General features: G+C 38.9%; 1 protein-coding gene across 3 annotated transcripts in view; it reads left to right on the top strand.

The window, feature by feature from the left end:
• The window catches only part of LOC104086376 (endoribonuclease Dicer homolog 3a), a 45,382-nt gene that overhangs the window by 16,316 nt on the left and 10,854 nt on the right, over positions 1-18,212 (top strand). For all 3 annotated transcript variants that reach the window (XM_070182491.1, XM_070182492.1, XM_009590630.4), the window contains exons 15-22: positions 6,512-6,783; positions 6,873-7,393; positions 7,494-7,588; positions 13,687-13,919; positions 13,994-14,203; positions 16,340-16,816; positions 16,946-17,206; positions 17,393-17,719. In XM_070182491.1, the coding sequence (XP_070038592.1) occupies positions 6,512-6,783; positions 6,873-7,393; positions 7,494-7,588; positions 13,687-13,919; positions 13,994-14,203; positions 16,340-16,816; positions 16,946-17,206; positions 17,393-17,719 (2,396 nt within the window). The remainder of the gene's footprint in view (positions 1-6,511; positions 6,784-6,872; positions 7,394-7,493; positions 7,589-13,686; positions 13,920-13,993; positions 14,204-16,339; positions 16,817-16,945; positions 17,207-17,392; positions 17,720-18,212) is intronic.

Here is an 18,212-nt window from a genome sequence, read left to right as displayed (position 1 = left end):
ACCGAATGTAGATCTTCTGTCATCTAAAGATCCAGCCCAATCCGCATCTGAATAGGCTTCTGCCTGAAGGTGACCATGTTTGGAGAAAAACAAACCTTTGCCAGGAACAGATTTCAGATACTGCAAAATGTGAAAGTCAGCTTGCATATGAGGATCTCGGGGATCATGCATGAACCGACTCACCAAGTTGACAGAATAGGCTATGTCAGGTCTAGTACGAGAGAGATAAATGAGTCTTCCAACCAACCTCTGATACCTCTCCTTACCAACCGGCTCTCCAACTCCTATTTGTAACTTGTGATTACTTTCAATGGGCGATTCTGTTGGTTTGCAACCTGTCATACCAGCTTCTTTCAAGAGATCCAAAATATAATTTCTTTGAGAAATAAAGATTCCTCGTTTTGATCTAGCAACCTCAATTCCCAAGAAGTACTACAGTTTTCCTAGATCCTTGATCTCAAATTCCTGTGCCAATAGCTTCTTCATTCGATTCATCTCCTCTTTTTCATCTCCTGTCATTAATATGTCATCAACATAAACTATGAGAAGAGTGAGTTTACCTTTTTGATGTCTTATGAAGAAGGTATGATCAACATTGCTTTGTTGGTAGCCAAAGGAGATCATCGCGTTGCAGAATCTGTCAAACCAAGCTCTAGGGGATTGCTTCAGTCCATACAGGGCTTTCTTCAGTTTGCACACCTTTCCTTGACTTTGTTCAGTATCAAATCTAGGAGGAATCTCCTTATACACCTCTTCTTCTAAGTCTCCATGAAGGAACGCATTCTTCACATCAAACTGTTGTAAGTCTCAATCAAGATTAGCCGCACAAGACAAAAGAATCCTGATAGTGTTCATTTTTGCAAAAGGGGCAAATGTCTCTTGATAATCCACTCCATAAGTCTGAGGGAATCCCTTGGCCACCAGTCTTGCTTTGAATCTTTCAATCGAGCCATCAACTTTGCGTTTCACAGTGAAGACCCATTTGCAACCAACTAACTCTAGTATGGTGGTGAAGTGACAAGTTCCCAAGTTTCATTTTTTGACAAGGCCTCCATTTCTTCAATCATAGCTTGCTTCCATTTAGGATCTGCAAAAGCTTCCCTCCAGTTTTAGGGAATTGACACAGAAGAAATAGACAAGGCAAAGACTCTATAGGAGGGAGACAAAATTAGATAAAGGCTGTTTGGAGGTGCAAGATCTGACTCCTTTTCTGTGAGCGATAGGCACATCTAACTCATTAGTAAATGTAGATAACTCACCGGTAGAAGAAAGTCCAGCTTTGGTAGATTACATGATGGCTTATACTACTCTATTTCTCCTTGAGTACGTTTTCAAATCAGGCCTATCCAAACGCCCAATAGTCTCCCCCTGAATTCTTTCTCCAATTTCACTTTCCCCTGTGACAATGTCATCAAGAGGTCCAGTAATGGAACTAGGTAGAATCACATCTTCCTCCTTACTGCTCTCCCCTGAAAAGGTGATGAGGTAATACTGAAATAGGGCTCAGATTCTCGAAAGGTAACATCTATGCTAACAAAAGATCTCGTAGAGGGAGGATGATAACATTTGTAACTTTTCAATGTCGGAGAATACCCAATGAAAAAATATTTTATAGCTCTAGGATCAAGTTTCTCAGAATTCCTAGTATGGACAAAGCAAACACACCCAAAACATCTTTGGAAGAACAATATATTCATTAATCTTCTGTGGGGCTGAAAGACTGCAGTTGCAGTACCTTAATCTAACCCTTCTTATTTTTGAATCTATTTAAGGTCTACACATAAACATGCTGAAAAGCATGATATATCTTGTCAATGTGGTACCTGACTTAGATGAGCTGGCAAGTATAATGAGTTGTGGCATTGGCTCATTTCCTACTACCTACCTTGGACTACCCTTGGGAGCAAAACATAAGTCAGTGGAGGTGTGGAATGGTGTGATTGAGAAAGTGGAGAAAAGGTTAGTAACTTGGCAGATGCAATATCTCTCAATGGGTGGAAGGGTGACTCTGATCAACAGTGTCTTGGACAGCATACCAACCTACATCATGTCCCTCTTCCCTATGCCAAGTAAAGTCCAAAAGCAGCTGGACAAATTGAGATGATCCTTTTTATGGGAAGGTAACAGTGAAGGTAACAAATTCCATTTGGTGAAGTGGGCAACTGTAACTCAACCAAAGTCACTAGGTGGTCTGGGCATTAGAGATCTTTCAAAACACAACAAGAGTTTGCTAATGAAGTGGCATTGGAGATATGGGCAAGAAGGCACAAGCTTATGGAAGGAAACAGTGAAAGCCAGAATAATTGGAGTACCAGAACCACAAGAGCTCCTCATGGGGTTGGGCCCTTGGAGCACATTAACAGTCTAAAGGAAGTCTTCAAACAAGAAGTATCCTTCAAAGTTGGTAATGGAGCACATGTGAAATTTTGGAAGGATAAGTGGCTTGGGAACTTCACAGTTCAAGAAACCTACCCCACTCTTTTCCACCTAGCTACTGATCCTAACTCAACAGTTGCACAGAATAGATCCAACAACACCTGGGAGGTTCTTTTCAGGAGAAACACCCAAGACTGGGAGATAGAAGAAGTGCTTGATCTACTTGGAAGGTTAGCAAATTGTACAACGAGTATCCAACACACGGATAAGCTAAGATGGGGCACTTCTAAGGAAGGGGCATATACAGTGAAGGCAGGTTACAATAAACTTTGTGCTTTGAATGAAGTTATTGACATGTGGCCTTGGAAGCTAATTTGGAAAACCAAACTGCCTACAAAGGTCAGTTGTTTTGTATGGACAACTCTTAAAGGTGCTATTTTGACACAAGACAATCTCTGTAAGAGGAGCTTCCAGATTGTGAATAGATGCCACATGTGTAAGCTAAACTTAGAATCAACCAATCACTTATTTTTGCATTGCACAATGACTACTGATCTTTGGCACATGTTCTTCTCAATATTTGGTATCAGCTGGACAATACCTCAGAACATTAAGGAAGCAGTTGAAAGCTGGAGCTTTTAGAAAGTCAGCAAGGCCATCAAAAGTATCTGGAAAATGGTCCCTGGTTGCATATTTTGGTGTCTTTGGACAGAAAGGAATCGAAGATGTTTTGATGGCATTTCAACTTCTATTCACTTTTTGAAAGCTAGATGTCTAGTGTATCTTTTTAGTTGGAGTAATACTTCCCCTGTAAATAATGTTATTCCCTTTCTAGACTTTATTGGCTCATGGGCCTAGCCCGATGGCCCATTTGTTTGTGGTTAGCTCCCTATGACTACAATAGCACATGATGTACTGGAGCTAACATCCCTTCTTTTGTACTTATTGCATCTTCTTGATGCAAACAATACAACACCTTACTTCATCAAAAAAAAAAATCTTACCCTTTGAAGTTTTCAGAGGACTTTGAAAATTGAGGGGTTTAAGTGACATTCTGTAATAAGATAGGAAGCCACTAGAATAGCATCCCCCAGTAAGGTTTTGGTAGATGCATGGTGAACATAAGAGATCTTGCTTCTTCTAACAAATGCCTATTTTTTCTTTTAGCGGCTCCATTTTGTGCATTAGTGTAAGGACAACTAGTCTCATGGACTATCCCATTGGACTCCAAATAAGCACCAAATTTTTTATCCATGTATTCGCTGCCATTGTCAGTTCTCAAGATTTTTATTATGGCATCAAACTGAGTACAAATCATCTTATGGACGGACTGAAAACTAGAGAACTTCAGTTTTGGCTTTTAACAAATATGCCCCAAGTCATCCTAGTGCAGCAATCAATGAAAGTAACAAACCATCGATTACCAGACAAAGAAACAGTTTGAGTAGGACTCCATACATCAGAACGAATAGTCATAAACATAGTTGTGCTTCTATTATCACTCACAGAATAAGAGTTTCTAGTATGTTTGGCATATTCACACGCATCACAGAACAAAGATTCAAATTTAGTCCTTGAAATCGGGATATAACTTCTTCAAAACAAAGAATGATGGGTGTCTTAATTGTCTATGCCGCCGTATTATTTCTTGGTTGACATTCTTACTTTCCCCAAAAAAGGCTTGACCAGAGTTTTGAGGCTCGCTTCCGGTGTTCTGTGTGATAAGAATGTGCCATCAAAACTTAAAAGGAAAGTTCTATAGAGCGGTGGTTAGACCGACTATGCTGTATGGGGTGGAGTGTTGGCCAATCAAGAACTCCCCATATCCAAAAGATGAAGGTGGCTGAAATGAGGATGTTGAGATGGATGTGCAGGCATACCAGGTTAGATAGAATTAGAAATGAAGTTATTCGGGACAAGGTCGGCGTGACTCAAGTGGAGGACAAGATGCGGGAGGCGAGACTTAGATGGTTCAGCCATGTGAAGAGGAGATGCACAGATGCACCGGTGCGGAAATGTGAGAGGCTGGCATTGGAGGGCCACGAAGAGGTAGAGGTAGGCCGAATAAGTATTGGAGAGAGGTGATGAGGCGAGATATGACGTCGCTCTAACTTACTGAGGACATGACCATGGATAAAAAAGTGTGGAGGTTGAGAATAAAGGTAAAGGGTTAGGTAGCCGAGCGGTGTCCGTGTTTGTAGCAGTAGCTTTGATACACCACTTAGTGTCCTTTGTGTATTTTCGTATCTTCTGTTATTACTTGATACACCACTTAGTTTTGTATTTTCGCTTCGGTTGTCAGATTTGGTTTGCTTATTATTGCCCCTTGCATTTATCTTTCCTGAGCCGAGTGTCTATCGGAAATAACCTCCCTGCCTTCTTAAAGGTAGGGGTAAGAACTGCGTATACTCTATCCTCCCAGACATCACTTGTGGGATTATACTAGGTATGCTGTTGTCGTATATAAAAGTCATCACGCAATCTACCATTGCCAATCCTTTTCCCTGTTTGAAGATCCTGAAAAATAAAATGTTCGGGAAAGAACTCGATTTTACAGTTTAGAGCTTTGGTGATGGCACTAACAGATAAACGATTGACAGGGAACTCCGGGACATGGAATACGGATGATGGTTTAATATTAAGAGTACAAACGACAAAACCTATTCCAGAGATAGGTGTTAAAGAACCGTTGGCTATTTTAACATTATCTCATTTGAGACACGAAAAATAGTTTTGAATGACTTTAGAAGAGCTTGTCATGTGTTTATTTGCACCAGATTTAACAATCCAAGAATTAAGGTGAACTGCAAAGGTAATACCTGATTGCACATAATTGGATGTGGCAACATTAGCGGAGTCAAGTTTGGCTAGGAGGTGACAGAGAAGCTGAATTTTATCTGAAGACAAGATTTCTCCGGAAACCGTTTCCTTGAATGCCTTCATATTTTCTGCCTAATCAAAAGAAAATTGCTCAAAAATAATCTGTCTGGACGGAATCTTAACTCCGGTGAACGGAAAAATCAAAACTGGTAGGGATAGGCTCGGAATGTTCCAGCGACCCCAACAAAAAAGTAAATTCCAAAAAAACAAAACTGACCAGAGTTTATGTTGCAGTGGTTCTTGGCCTCTTTGATAAAAACGGAACTCTAGTGCTGCGAGGGAGATAACTCACCTATAAAAGGCAGCAGTGACTCTGATACCATGTAGATTTTGAGAAGAATAAAAGGCTTCTTGTATTTCTGTGTGTTTCTTACATCCCGAAGCAAATGTATTTATACACCAGGTCCTATGACTATTTTAGGAAGGGAAATAAATTACAATCAATTTGTAATCAATTACATCAATCAGAATGAAATAAAATCTCAATCAGAATCAATTCTTTCCTAATAATTAAGCCAATCAACAGAATCAAATCTTTCCTAATAATTAAGTCAATCAACACTATTACCATCTAGTATTATTACAATATTTAATGCATGTCGTCAGGATGTAGAATTAGCTCGTTGTACATCAAATAACACATGTCAAGACAGTAGAGAAGAACTCTAAGTAAAAAAGTAAAACAAAATAAAGGAAAAGGAGGAAGTCAATATGGTGGAAGAGACAGTTTCAATTTTTTTTGTGCAGTTGAACAGAGCAAAAATCTTTCAAATAACCAACTGCTTATGTTTAGGTTGCATGTGCTATAGGTAAATATATTAATATGATAAATCCTTCGAAGCTTTTGCAGCCAAGAAACTCAGTGTAATTATCAACTGGAAGCTTCTATGATAAATAAACTTTCAACTCCATGAATCTCAAGGGTGTTATGAAAGTTTCTGTTGATGTGAAGTCAACACAAATGTTGCTCTAGAAAATTCATCCAGCCACTTTCATGCCCTCTACCGATTAAAGTTCACATATCATTGGAGACTCTTATGAATTCCCGGTGAAAATATTTGATCTATTCTTCTTTCTGAATAAATAGCAATTCATGGAAGAATCTAAGAACAAGAAAGTAAGTTTTTATTCTTAAGGTGACTCTAAAATCTAGACCACAGTTAAGCTGCACCTGTTTTCATGCCTGGTAGATGCTCAACCTTGTTTATTTGCTTATTGTGATTGAAGGTTTATATTCTCATTAATATGTTTTTAGGAACAACAAAGTTGAAAGAATTACACGGCACAGCTCATATTAGTGCATTATCCGGGACGTGGGGATATGACCCTAATGGAGAAGTATTTCAGGCGTATAAAATGAACTTCTCTTGCAACATACCGGAAGTGAATTATTCCAGCTTTGTCCTTTTGCTTCAATCAGAACTAGATGATGATGTGGGAAATGTGGAAGTTGAACTTTTCTTAGTCTCCAAGTTTGTCCAATCATCTGTGTCGCATTGTGGGAAACTCCATTTGGATGCCCAACAGGTTGGAACCAAGCCACAGAATTTGAGTTTATATAATTCTATCATGTTGGCGTTTCATATCTAACAAGCATTAAACAATTTCATTGTCAGGTGGCAAAAGCAAAACTCTTCCAAGAACTATTCTTTAATGGGGTGTTTGGTAAATTGTTTGTTAAATCATCGGGTGGAAGGAAATTTCTACTTGAGACAGATGAGTCTTTATGGGAGCCATCGAACATGTACTTGCTACTACCACTGGATCCTTTAGATTCAAGTTGTGTACCTTGTAGAATAGATTGGGGAGGAATTGAATCATCTGTGTCAGTTGTGAAATTTTTGAAAAGAAATGCTTGGTTAAATGCTGAACAATCTGAAACTACCCGGAAGAATTCCTTAGTTGATAGGACTGCATCGTTTATGGTAGATCTCGATCAGACAGATTTGATTCACTTCGCCAATATGTCAGTCTGTAGAAGCAACCTTACGGACATGGTTGTTGTGGCCATTCATACCGGAAGAATCTATTCTGTTCTGGTTGCTGTTGCCAATACTTCTGCAGAGAGCCCCTTCGAAGTAAATTCAGAAGCTACCCAGTCACCCTTTTCATCATTTGCTGACTACTTCCATAAAAAGTAGGAAACTTCTACCTAAATTACTATTTCTTATTTACTGTTTGAAAAGACCTGAGTATGTTAAATTAGCAATGTTCTTTTTTCTTTTTCTGTTTATTAGGTATGGAATTGTTTTAGTGTATCCTGGACAGCCTTTGTTGCTGCTAAAGCAAAGCCATAATGCATACAATCTTCTTGTGGATTTTCAAAAAGAAGGTTTGTCAAGTTTTTGCTGATTCTTGGTTATTATAAGTAGGCCATCTCTTTTGGAATTTACATCATTTTTAGAAGTACAAGACAGTGAGACACACTAGCATGTGTTGAACATTTCTATTACAGCGTGCCTAGGAGTTTCCTTCTTGTAAACAAGGAAAGAAAGTAGCAAACAGATTTAAATATATTAGCTTTGTGCCATTTAAGTTTTTCTTTTTGATAGATTTTTAGTTCTAATTTAATTTCTAACAATGGTTTTCTTAAAATATATTCTCGGTACATCCCCATTAATGGAGTGATCCACATCTTTACCCCTAGTTAGGTTCTAAACATGTTTGCTATAGGTCGCAGAGCATGGAAATTTGTGGGAGGTGGTTCTACTTATTACCAGTGACAAACCATGTGCAGAGATTGTGTGAACTTCGTTGGAGATGGATGATATTGTTTTGAGAAATGCAAGCGCCAAAGTAGTTGTGTTCTCTTAACTGAATCCAATAGCAGTTTGCCTTCTCCCGATTATAGATCATAGCATGGCCTTTGGTTCACATTAAACCCCATGCGCACTTAATCTGTAAATAGGCTAAATATTTTTTTTTGGTAAATAGGCTAATTTATGTCAGCAATTGCAGAAAGACATTAGCATGCGCCCTTCATAACCTCTTTAAAATGTATTAGCTATTTCTATTTTTTATCCATTGACATAAGTAAAGTTTTAATTGCTTGAATTAAGATAGTTCTTGTAGTATATCCAACTGAAGTTATTTTAGGCGGCTGTGGACTTTCTTCTGGAAAGTGCTGTGTGATTAGTAATTTGTATGAGAAATAAAGGCACTGGAGAAATATTTTATTGATATTATATTGTCTTACACCGAGCCCTATCTATATACAGACATTACATAACACTAATACTTATTCTCCAACGTGGGACACTAATATATTACTATCTAACATTCCGCCTTAAGCTGGTGCATATGAGTCATATGTACCGAGTTTGTTACAGATGTAATTAATACGAGGACCAGTGACGCTTGGTAAAAATATCTGCAAGCTGATCATTTGACTTCATGAACTTGTAACATCTCCTGAGAGTATCTTTTCTCTGACGAAGTGACAGTCAACCTCAATGTCTTTAGTCCTCTCCATTGAACACCAGATTTGATGCCATATGAATGGCAACTTGATTGTCACACACAAGTTCCATCTGACTAATCTCTCCAAACTTAAGTTCTCTAAGCAACTTGTTTGACCCAAATTAGCTTTTACGTTGCCACAACCATTGCTCGATACTCTACTTCTGCACTAGAGCGGGCAATCACATTCTGTTTCTTCCTCTTCCAAGACACCAAATTACCTCATACTAAAACGCAATATTTAGACGTAGAAAGGTCTATCAGAAAGTGATCCTGCCCAATCAGCATATGTGTATCCAACAATCTGCAGATAGCCTCGATCCTCGAACAACAGTCCCTTGCATAGGGCTGATTTTGTATAACAAAGAATTTGGACAACTGCATCTCAATGACTATCATAAGGACAGTCCATAAACAGACTTACAACACTCGCAAGAAAGAAAATATCAGGTCTAGTCACTGTGAGGTAATTCCACTTACCAACTGGCCACCTGTCCTGGCAGAAGTTTGGCATTTGGATCCATAGAAGTGTCAATGGGTCTACAATCCGTCATTTCTGTCTCCTCAAAAATGTCTAAGGCATATTTCCGCTGTGAAATAACAATACTCGAGCTAGACTGAGCGACCTCAATACCTAGAAAATACTTCAATCTGCCCAGATCCTTAGTCTGGAAGTGCTGAAAGAGGTGTTGCTTCAAACTAATGATACTATCCTGATCATTGCCCGTAATAATGGTATTATCAACATAAACTACCAAATAAATATACAGATTTGAAGCAGAATGCCGGTAAAATACAGTGATTAGCTTTACTACGAGTCATGCCAAACTCCTGAATAATTGTACTGAATTACAAAACCAGGCTCGAGGAGATTGTTTTATACCATAGAGTGACCGATGCAATTGACATACAAGGCCACTAGACTCCCCATGAGCAACAAAATCAAGTGGTTGCTCCATATAAACTTCATCCTCTTGATCACCATGAAGAAAAACATTCTTAATGTCGAACTGATAGAGAGAGGACAATGGCGAACAACATCCATGGATAGAAAGAGATGGACTGATGCTATTTTAGCCACGGGAGAGAAAGTATCACTATTATCAAGTCCTAATATCTGAGTATACCTTATGGCAATAACCGAGCCTTAAGCTGATCAATCTGGTCATCTGGACCAACTTTGGCTGCATAAACTCAACAACAACCGACAATAAATTTACCCGAAGGAAGAGGAACAAGTTCCCAGGTACCACTCGCTTGTAAAACATACATCTCGTCAGTCATAGCCTATCGCCATCCTGGATGAGACAATGTTTCACCTGTGGGCTTAGGGATGGAAACAGAAGACAAAGAAGATACAAAAGCATAATAGGGTGATGACAGACAATGATAACTTAAACTGACATAATATGGATTAGGATTAAGCGTGGACTACATACCTTTGCGAAGTGCAATCGGTGGACTAGAAGGAGACAAGTCCGCAGTAGGAACAGGGCCAGGTGCAGTTAGTGAATCAACTAGGTCTGATGCTGGACGCGGATGACGACGATAAGTCAAGAGTGGTGTTCCTGTGGTTGGAGATCTAGGAGGAGTAACACTAGATTCCTTAAATATCGGTATGGGTTAGACTTCTGTGGCCGGGGATGTAGGAGGAGCTATAGTAAACTCCTCAAGAGTCGGTATATGTAAGACCTCAGATATATCAAGGTGGTTAGAAGAGGTAAAGTAAGGCCGAGACTCACAAAAAATGACATCAACTGATATAGGGTATAAGGTACCTACGAAGATCAGGTGAGTAGCAACGATATACCTTTTGAACTCGAGAATAACCAAGGAAGACACACTTGAGAGCACGAGGAGCTAACTTATCTTCTTTTTTTTGGAGCTAAGTTATGAACAAAGCATGTGTTCCCAAAAACACGAGGGGGGAGAGAGTATAAGAGTGACTGAGGAAACAATACTGAATGTAGAATCTTATCTCTGGATGGAAGATAAAGGCATCCGATTAATCAAATAACAAGTCGTGAGAATTGCATCGCCCCAAAAACGCAGCGGAACATGGAACTCTTGGGAAATGTGCTAGCAGTCTCAATGAAGTTCCTATTTTGTTACCTCATTCTGCTGAGGGGTATACAGACAAGATGTTTGATGAATAATTTCCTGAGAAGTCATAAACTGCTGAAATTGGAGGATGATTTTTCTAAGGCATTATCATTGCGAAAGATGCGATAGAGACGCCTAACTGATTTTTTATTTCAGCACAAAAACTTTGGAATACAGAAAACAACTCAGAACGATCTTTCATTAGAAAAATCCAAGTATATCTTGAGTAATCATCAATGAAACTAACAAAATAACGACTCTACTTGGAACCCATATATCAGAATGAACTGAAGAAAAAATAGACTTTGCACGACTCTCAACACTACGCGAAAAAGTGGCTCGGGCATGTTTCCCAAGTTGACACGACTCACAGTCTAATATAGACAAACTAGGCACCATCTTTTGAAACTTGGATAAACTCGGATGTCCTAAACGTCTGTGAATTAGGCCCGGAGGATTTGTAACTGGACATGCTATGGAGGAATTGAGTGAGTCAAGGTAGTAAAGGTCTTGTGATTCACGCCCTGTGCAAATCGTCTTTCTCGTACTGCGGTCCTGCATAACAAAAGAATCATCCATAAAATATATACTACAATGGAGTGCACGAGTCAACCGACTAACAGATGCAAGATTAAAAGGACAGCCAGGGACATAAAGAACAAAATCTAAAGTGAAAGTATAAGGGATTAGTTTGTCCAATTTCTTTTGCTTTTGTTTGGATTCCATGAGCTAAAGTAACATTAGGAAGAGACTGTGGATAAGCAATATTTGACAAAAGTAACCTATTACCAGAAATATGATCAGAGGCGCCTGAGTCCATGACCCAGTCCTAGAGTACTAGACTGGAAAACACAAGCAAAGAAATTACCAGCAACATGAGTATCTATCTGAGCTACAGAGGCTACTTGTGGAGGTGTCTGCTTACTTGCTCGATACTGAAGGAACTCATTCTATTCCCCTTCAGATAAAGAAAACCCCTAGTTACTTGCAGTCTCGGTTTTGAGCAACATGAGCAGTTTTAGGTGGTCGACCATGCAAAGAGTAACATACCTCAGTGGTGTGTCCAAGCTTAGTACAATAAGAACCACTTGGGTTGAGACCTTCCAAAGCGACCTCCTACTCGTCTATTCTCTGTAGTCGGAGATGCTCAATTTTCTGTGGATGCGACAACAGAGAAGTCAGTTGTTTGTGATGAGATCACTGTGTGATTGGGCACTGCAGCAAGGCGAAGTAATCGAGAGAATAATTCATCAATTGTAGGGACAGTCGGACTAGTCAAAATCTGGTCGCGTACTTAATCAAGGTCATTAGAAAGTTCAGCGAGTTTAAGAACTAGAAACATCTTCTGTTGCTTTTCAACACTAGTAGAAACTGACATCAACTTCTCAAATTCGTTCATGACTGCCTACTTGCCTGTACTTGTCTCAAGTAAGTAGACATTCTTGTTTTTTCAAGTTTGTCATCCACGATAATACGATATCACATCATAGAAGCGAGATATGTCACTAGTGTATAAAGTGCGAGTCTTTTCCTAAACTAAATGACATTTTTGGAATGGACGAAACAAGAGCATCAACTTGGAATCAATAGATCGTCACATGATACTACATACCTGAACATCGATCTTCTCAAAAAGTGCTTTGACCTTTTCATCTCCCTCTCTAGACTTTTTGGTTAAGTGATCTTGAATACTTTCACCCTTGCACCACAACTCAACCGAAGAAGCCCAAGCTAAGTAGTTTGAGCTTTCCATATTTCGAAGTAATGATACCACTTGAACTTCCAGAACCCGTATTTTTAGAACCAAAAACATCAAATCCCAAAGAAATCTTTGGATTGAAGAGAGGTTTAGTAAATTATCACCAAATATCGAAATAATCAACTGTAACTTGCTGAAACAGGCGAAGATCTTTGGATTGAAGAGAGGTTTAGTAAATTATCACTAAATATCGAAATAATCAACTGTAACTTGCTGAAACAGGCGAAGGAAAAGCTTCCGGAAAAATCATTGTTGCTGCCGGAACTTAGATCTGTTGCCGGAAAAATAAAGTTGTCTTCTGAAAGTGACAAAAGCTGAGTGAGTAGGCTCGGTTTGAGGAGAAAAATAGGAACAATCGTCGGTATATGGAAATCTCCGCCAGAAAATAGAAAAATGGTCGGAATTTGGTGTAATCTGGATAGGTAGGCTCGAAATCACCTCTTGAGTAAGCTGTCCTGAAGAATCTTTGCAAGAAACTGGCCGAAAAGTGGTACATGCGCCGGCGCATGTACAGATCTCCTTTTCGGCGCATGAAAGTGCGTGGGGAAGATTTTTCCGGTGGGGTTCGTTGGGTTTGGTCACGGGACTACGGTGGGCCTTGTGGTGGTGTTGGTTTATGCATAACACCGGTAAAAATTGGTTTTGACGCAACAGTCACTGGAATATTTGCACTGACTGTTTCTTCCCGGCACAGAAGAAATATTTTATTGATATTATATTGTCTTACACTGATCCCTATTTATATATAGATATTACATAACACTAATACCTACTCTCTAATGTGGGACACCAGTATATTACTATATACATTACTCTAACAATTTGTAAACACATGCTACAAAAATCTGATCTGACACCATATCTGTAGATGCACATAATTGAAACTGAACTTGTTCTGGCAACATTTCTACAATCATACTCTTTTTTATTTTAAATTGGAAGTAAAGTTTGACAATGAAGATAACCTTTGTAGTTCAAAGTTGGTAAAGTTTTACCTGGGTTCTTTAGAAAGAATTGATATACATTGAACTTGTCACTGTACCTAATAGGTGCATTGAGCTCAGTGTTTCAGATTACATAAAGTTGATGTTCAGAGATTCTTTGAGCAGGCATTTCCTGTGGAACAAATTCAAAAGATAGTAAAATGGTGGTCCAAAAGCCGCTGAATAATGTTCACATTCCACCAGAACTTCTGGTGGGTATAGACATTCGGATAGACATCTTGAAATCCTTCTACTTGCTACCCTCATTAATGCACCGTCTGGAGACCCTGATGTTGGCTAGCGAGTTGAGGAAAGAGATAACAAGTCATTCAGGCGATTTACATATATCAAGCTCATTGGTTCGTCCTATCATTTGCTCAACTATCTGAACAACTCTTAGACATTTGTCTAACTAAATATCCTTCTTGGTCAGATTCTGGAAGCTCTTACTAGTCTAAGATGCAATGAGAGTTTCTCCATGGAACGTCTGGAGTTGCTTGGAGACTCAGTTCTGAAGTATGCTGTTAGTTGTCACCTCTTTCTTAAATACCCCAAGAAGCATGAAGGGCAGCTATCTGATCAGCGTTCATGGGCTGTTTGTAACTCAACCCTCCATAAAGTGGGAACTAGTCGCCATTTGCAGGTATGTAAAGCTTTGTCTCCATAATAGAATTTATTACTTTATCAAAAAAAGAGTGTGTTTTCACCCGTTAACTGGATCAAAAGAGAGTGCTTGATTGGGACAACGCCGACACATATGTCTTTTCACTTTCCACATGTAAAAATATGTAATGGTAGCTAAAAGAACTAGAGAGCTAGAGCGAAATTCTTTTAGCCAACGATTTCAGTGTTCCAAATAAAATAGAAGTTGTAAAAGCGTAAGAACTATATAGAGCCACCTTTGGCCGGTCCCACATTTTCCAATCCTTTACCTAGCTGCATCAATTACAGTGATCCCGAACTATGTCCATCGAAGTCAGAAGTCAATATGAAGCATTTTTTTTGTGAGTAATAAAGGAATATTAGTGATTATAAACAACTAGCACTAAGGAAATGTTGGGGCAAATGTGCATCCAAAAGAGAACCTTACAATATGTGTAAACTAAGAAAGTCAACTATAGCTTCCGGCTCTAAAACGTATGTCGTAGTTTTGGTGCACCAAAGACTAAGCACAAACATACACCTGAGCTTAAGATTAATAACATTGTCCCTCTTGTCTTCAAAAACTCTCGCATTTCTTTCTCTCCATATGACCCACCATACCACCTTAGGAATGCTTTTCCAGGCTTCTTTTGAAGATTTTTGAAGGTCCAATCTATGCCAGGATAGCAAAAATTCCACGGTATTATTTGGCATACACCATTGGATTCCCGCAACAGCAAAAAAGAGATGCCAAATCTGTTGGGAGGAGTTGCAATGGAGGAATGAATGGCTAATTTCTTCCGCCTCTTCACAAGGAGCACATCTGTTGCAAAGAGTAATGTCTCTCTTTTGAAGATTATCAAGAGTGAGACATTTTCTATATGCCACAATCTAAGAAAAACATTTAATTTTTAAAGGTGTTTTGTTCTTCCAAATAGACTTCCATGGCTATGTTAAGAGGGAGTACTGCTTGTCTAGGTTGTATAATAACTTTTCACAGAGAAGGTTCTGTTTTTGGATTTCCAGGATAAGGAATCTGGAAGAGAAGTCAGTGGGGGTAGAGAGTTAAGAAGACCCTTCAGAATCAAGAATTCTCCAATTTCCCAATCATTGGAGATTTCTTCCAAAGGGAATGAACCATCCCTGGGGAGTCCAATGTTCTACAATTGAAGAAGTCAATACGAAGCATTAAAAGTTTGCCAGTGAAAATCGGGAGTAAATAACAAATTTTGCTTATTATTAGCATGAATAAGAGATTGATTACTTGGGATGGATGAATTAGGATTCATAAGAGAGTCTATGGCACATAAATCAAGGCAAAAATGTCGTTAATAGCTTTTACGAACCGTTTGAAGCTTATCGTAGAAAATAAGCAGTAAATAGCTTGACTTTCTTAGTGTTTACTTGAATAATATGCCAATTACTTGGTTTCAGCGAGGATTGTAAAAGTTAGGCCTTGCTGGAGGATCTAATCACCGAAATTGGGATATTCCACAATAATCACAAAAAGGGACTCTCTTGCAGTTTGATCCTTTGTCTGTGTCTCTTTGGTTTGTAGTTGCTTTTGTTGAAAACCTCCAAAGTTGAAGCCAATTTGGGATTAGCTAAGTAGTGAAATTATGCAAAGCTGAAATTTGGGAGTTGGTAGAAGAGCTTGAACTAACTAAGCACCGTTCTAAGTCAGGGGTTGTAATATTATTGAACTCACCAGGAATTTTCATCCTATTTTGGTGCTAAGAGAATTCATGGGCAAATATTCAGTGGTATCAATTGATCTTATGTAGACTTGCTTACACAACAAAGATGCTGATAGCATCAAAAGTTTGCTAGTCATTTTAACTTAAAAAAGACAGACATGGTGCTAGATGGTGGGAACTTGCTACAGGCTAAGCCGTTTTTATATATCAACCTGTTCACAATCCCCATGGGTTGCTGTCTTCTGGTTTTTAAGCACTTTCGTCATGGCATATTGAAATCCATCTTGTTTTGTTAATCCTCAAAGAAATGTGGATGCTATATCCTTTCCACCTGGCAATTTTAAATTGCCCTTTTTTCCTGTATGCCTCAAATATTTGACATCTGTATTAGTTATACTCTCACTTCCATTTCTAATCACGCTTTACATGTCTAATTACAGGGCTATATAAGGGATGGAGCATTTGATCCACGCCGATGGACTGCTCCTGGACAGCTTTCCCTTCGGCTTTGTCCTTGTGACCATGGGGTTGAGACGTCAGAAGTGCCTTTGGACAAGAAATTTTTGACTGAAGATCCCAAAGTAGTAGTTGGGAAGCACTGTGATAGAGGGCATAGATGGATGGTCTCAAAAACAATATCTGACTGTGTCGAAGCGCTGATAGGTGCATACTACGTTGGTGGTGGGTTTATTGCTGCCCTGAAATTGATGAAATGGCTTGGTGTTGAAGCTGAACTTGAACCTTCATTAGTAGAGGATGCGATCAAAACTGCATCTCTTTACTCCTATACCCCTAAAGCTAAAGATATTGAAGACCTTGAGTTGAAGCTTACCTATAAATTTTCTGTCAAGGGATTGCTACTAGAAGCTATAACACATGCTACTGTGCTAGAAGTGGACGTTAGTTACAATTATCAGGTTGGTTAAAGAATAGTCCCTAATTTAGATATAAATATGAATTAATGCTGATTATATATCTCAATAGACAGTTGTTTCTTAAGATATTGCCTGTTTTTAGCTTTAGACTTATTTTCTTGTATGTGGCAGAGACTTGAATTTCTCGGCGACTCAGTACTGGACATTCTCATTACCTGGTACCTTTACCAGAAGCATAAGGATATTGATCCTGGGGAACTGACAGATTTGCGCGCTGCTTCTGTCAATAATGATAATTTTGCTTATGCTGCTGTGAAGAGGGAGCTTCATGTCCATCTTCAACATCACTCTGGATATCTTGAAAGTGAAATATCAGCATTTGTGAAGTCAGTCTCTGATTCTTGTTCACTCCAAGGAAACAAAGCCCCAAAGGTTCTATTACTGTTTCTTGACGGACATTTCACTGTAACCATATGTTATTAACCTCAATGCCAACTGTAGTCTTGAATGTCATCCTAGGATACAACATTGTTCAGCATATGTTACATTAATCCATTGCTATATATGAAAGTATTTATAGCAGGCTGCTTATATTCATGGGATATTAATTTGTTATAGGTACTTGGAGACTTGGTGGAGAGTATTGCTGGAGCAATACTTATTGATACTAAGCTTAACCTGGATGAAGTTTGGAAGATCGTCAAGCCACTATTATCTCCCATCGTGACTCCTGATAAGCTCGAACTACCTCCGTTGCGTGAGCTCATAGAATTGTGTGACTCGCTTGGCTACTTCTTGAAAGACCATTGCATGGTGAAGGGGGATACCGTGCATGCAGAGCTTAGGTTACAGCTGAAAGATGAGTTGCTGGTTGCTGAGGGATGTGGACAAACTAGAAAAAATGCAAAGGGGCAAGCAGCTCTGAAATTATTGAAGGACTTAGAGGTATGTCTTAGCCAGGAAGATGATTCCTGTCCTATGTTTGGTCCGTTTAATTAATGGGCCATTATTCACATGGTAGAAACAGCCTTAGGTAATGTGGAAAGAAAGATAAGAAGAAAGAAACTCATGCTAGGCTTTGTTGTACTTTTGTTCGTGAAAGTTACCATTGCAACTACTGATGTTGCAATGTTTAACTCTTTTGTCAGTGAGGCATTCTTCTTGTTCTTTTGTTTTGTTTCTGAATTTTTTTTCGTTTCTTGGGTTCAAGTGGAGACCAATGAGTTGGTTGCTTTCCGAGTTGCCTCATGTCTATCGAAGTACTATAACTGAAAAGAGAATGCATAGTTAACTAGGTGTTTATTTTTTATCAGAATTAGCTTATTTGAGTCAAGCTTTGCAACTTTTCCAAATTTGGAAAGAGAACTTTCTGATGTTTATGAAATCTGTAAAGATGCTAAAGAATTGTGTTGATAAAGTTTTTACGTGCCTGCATGCA

This window comes from Nicotiana tomentosiformis, chromosome 8 (genome assembly GCF_000390325.3).
Source record: "Nicotiana tomentosiformis chromosome 8, ASM39032v3, whole genome shotgun sequence".
Taxonomy (NCBI): Eukaryota; Viridiplantae; Streptophyta; class Magnoliopsida; order Solanales; family Solanaceae; genus Nicotiana; species Nicotiana tomentosiformis.
The sequence above is the reverse complement of the archived record's forward strand: the minus strand, read 5'-3'. Positions and strand labels throughout refer to the sequence as shown.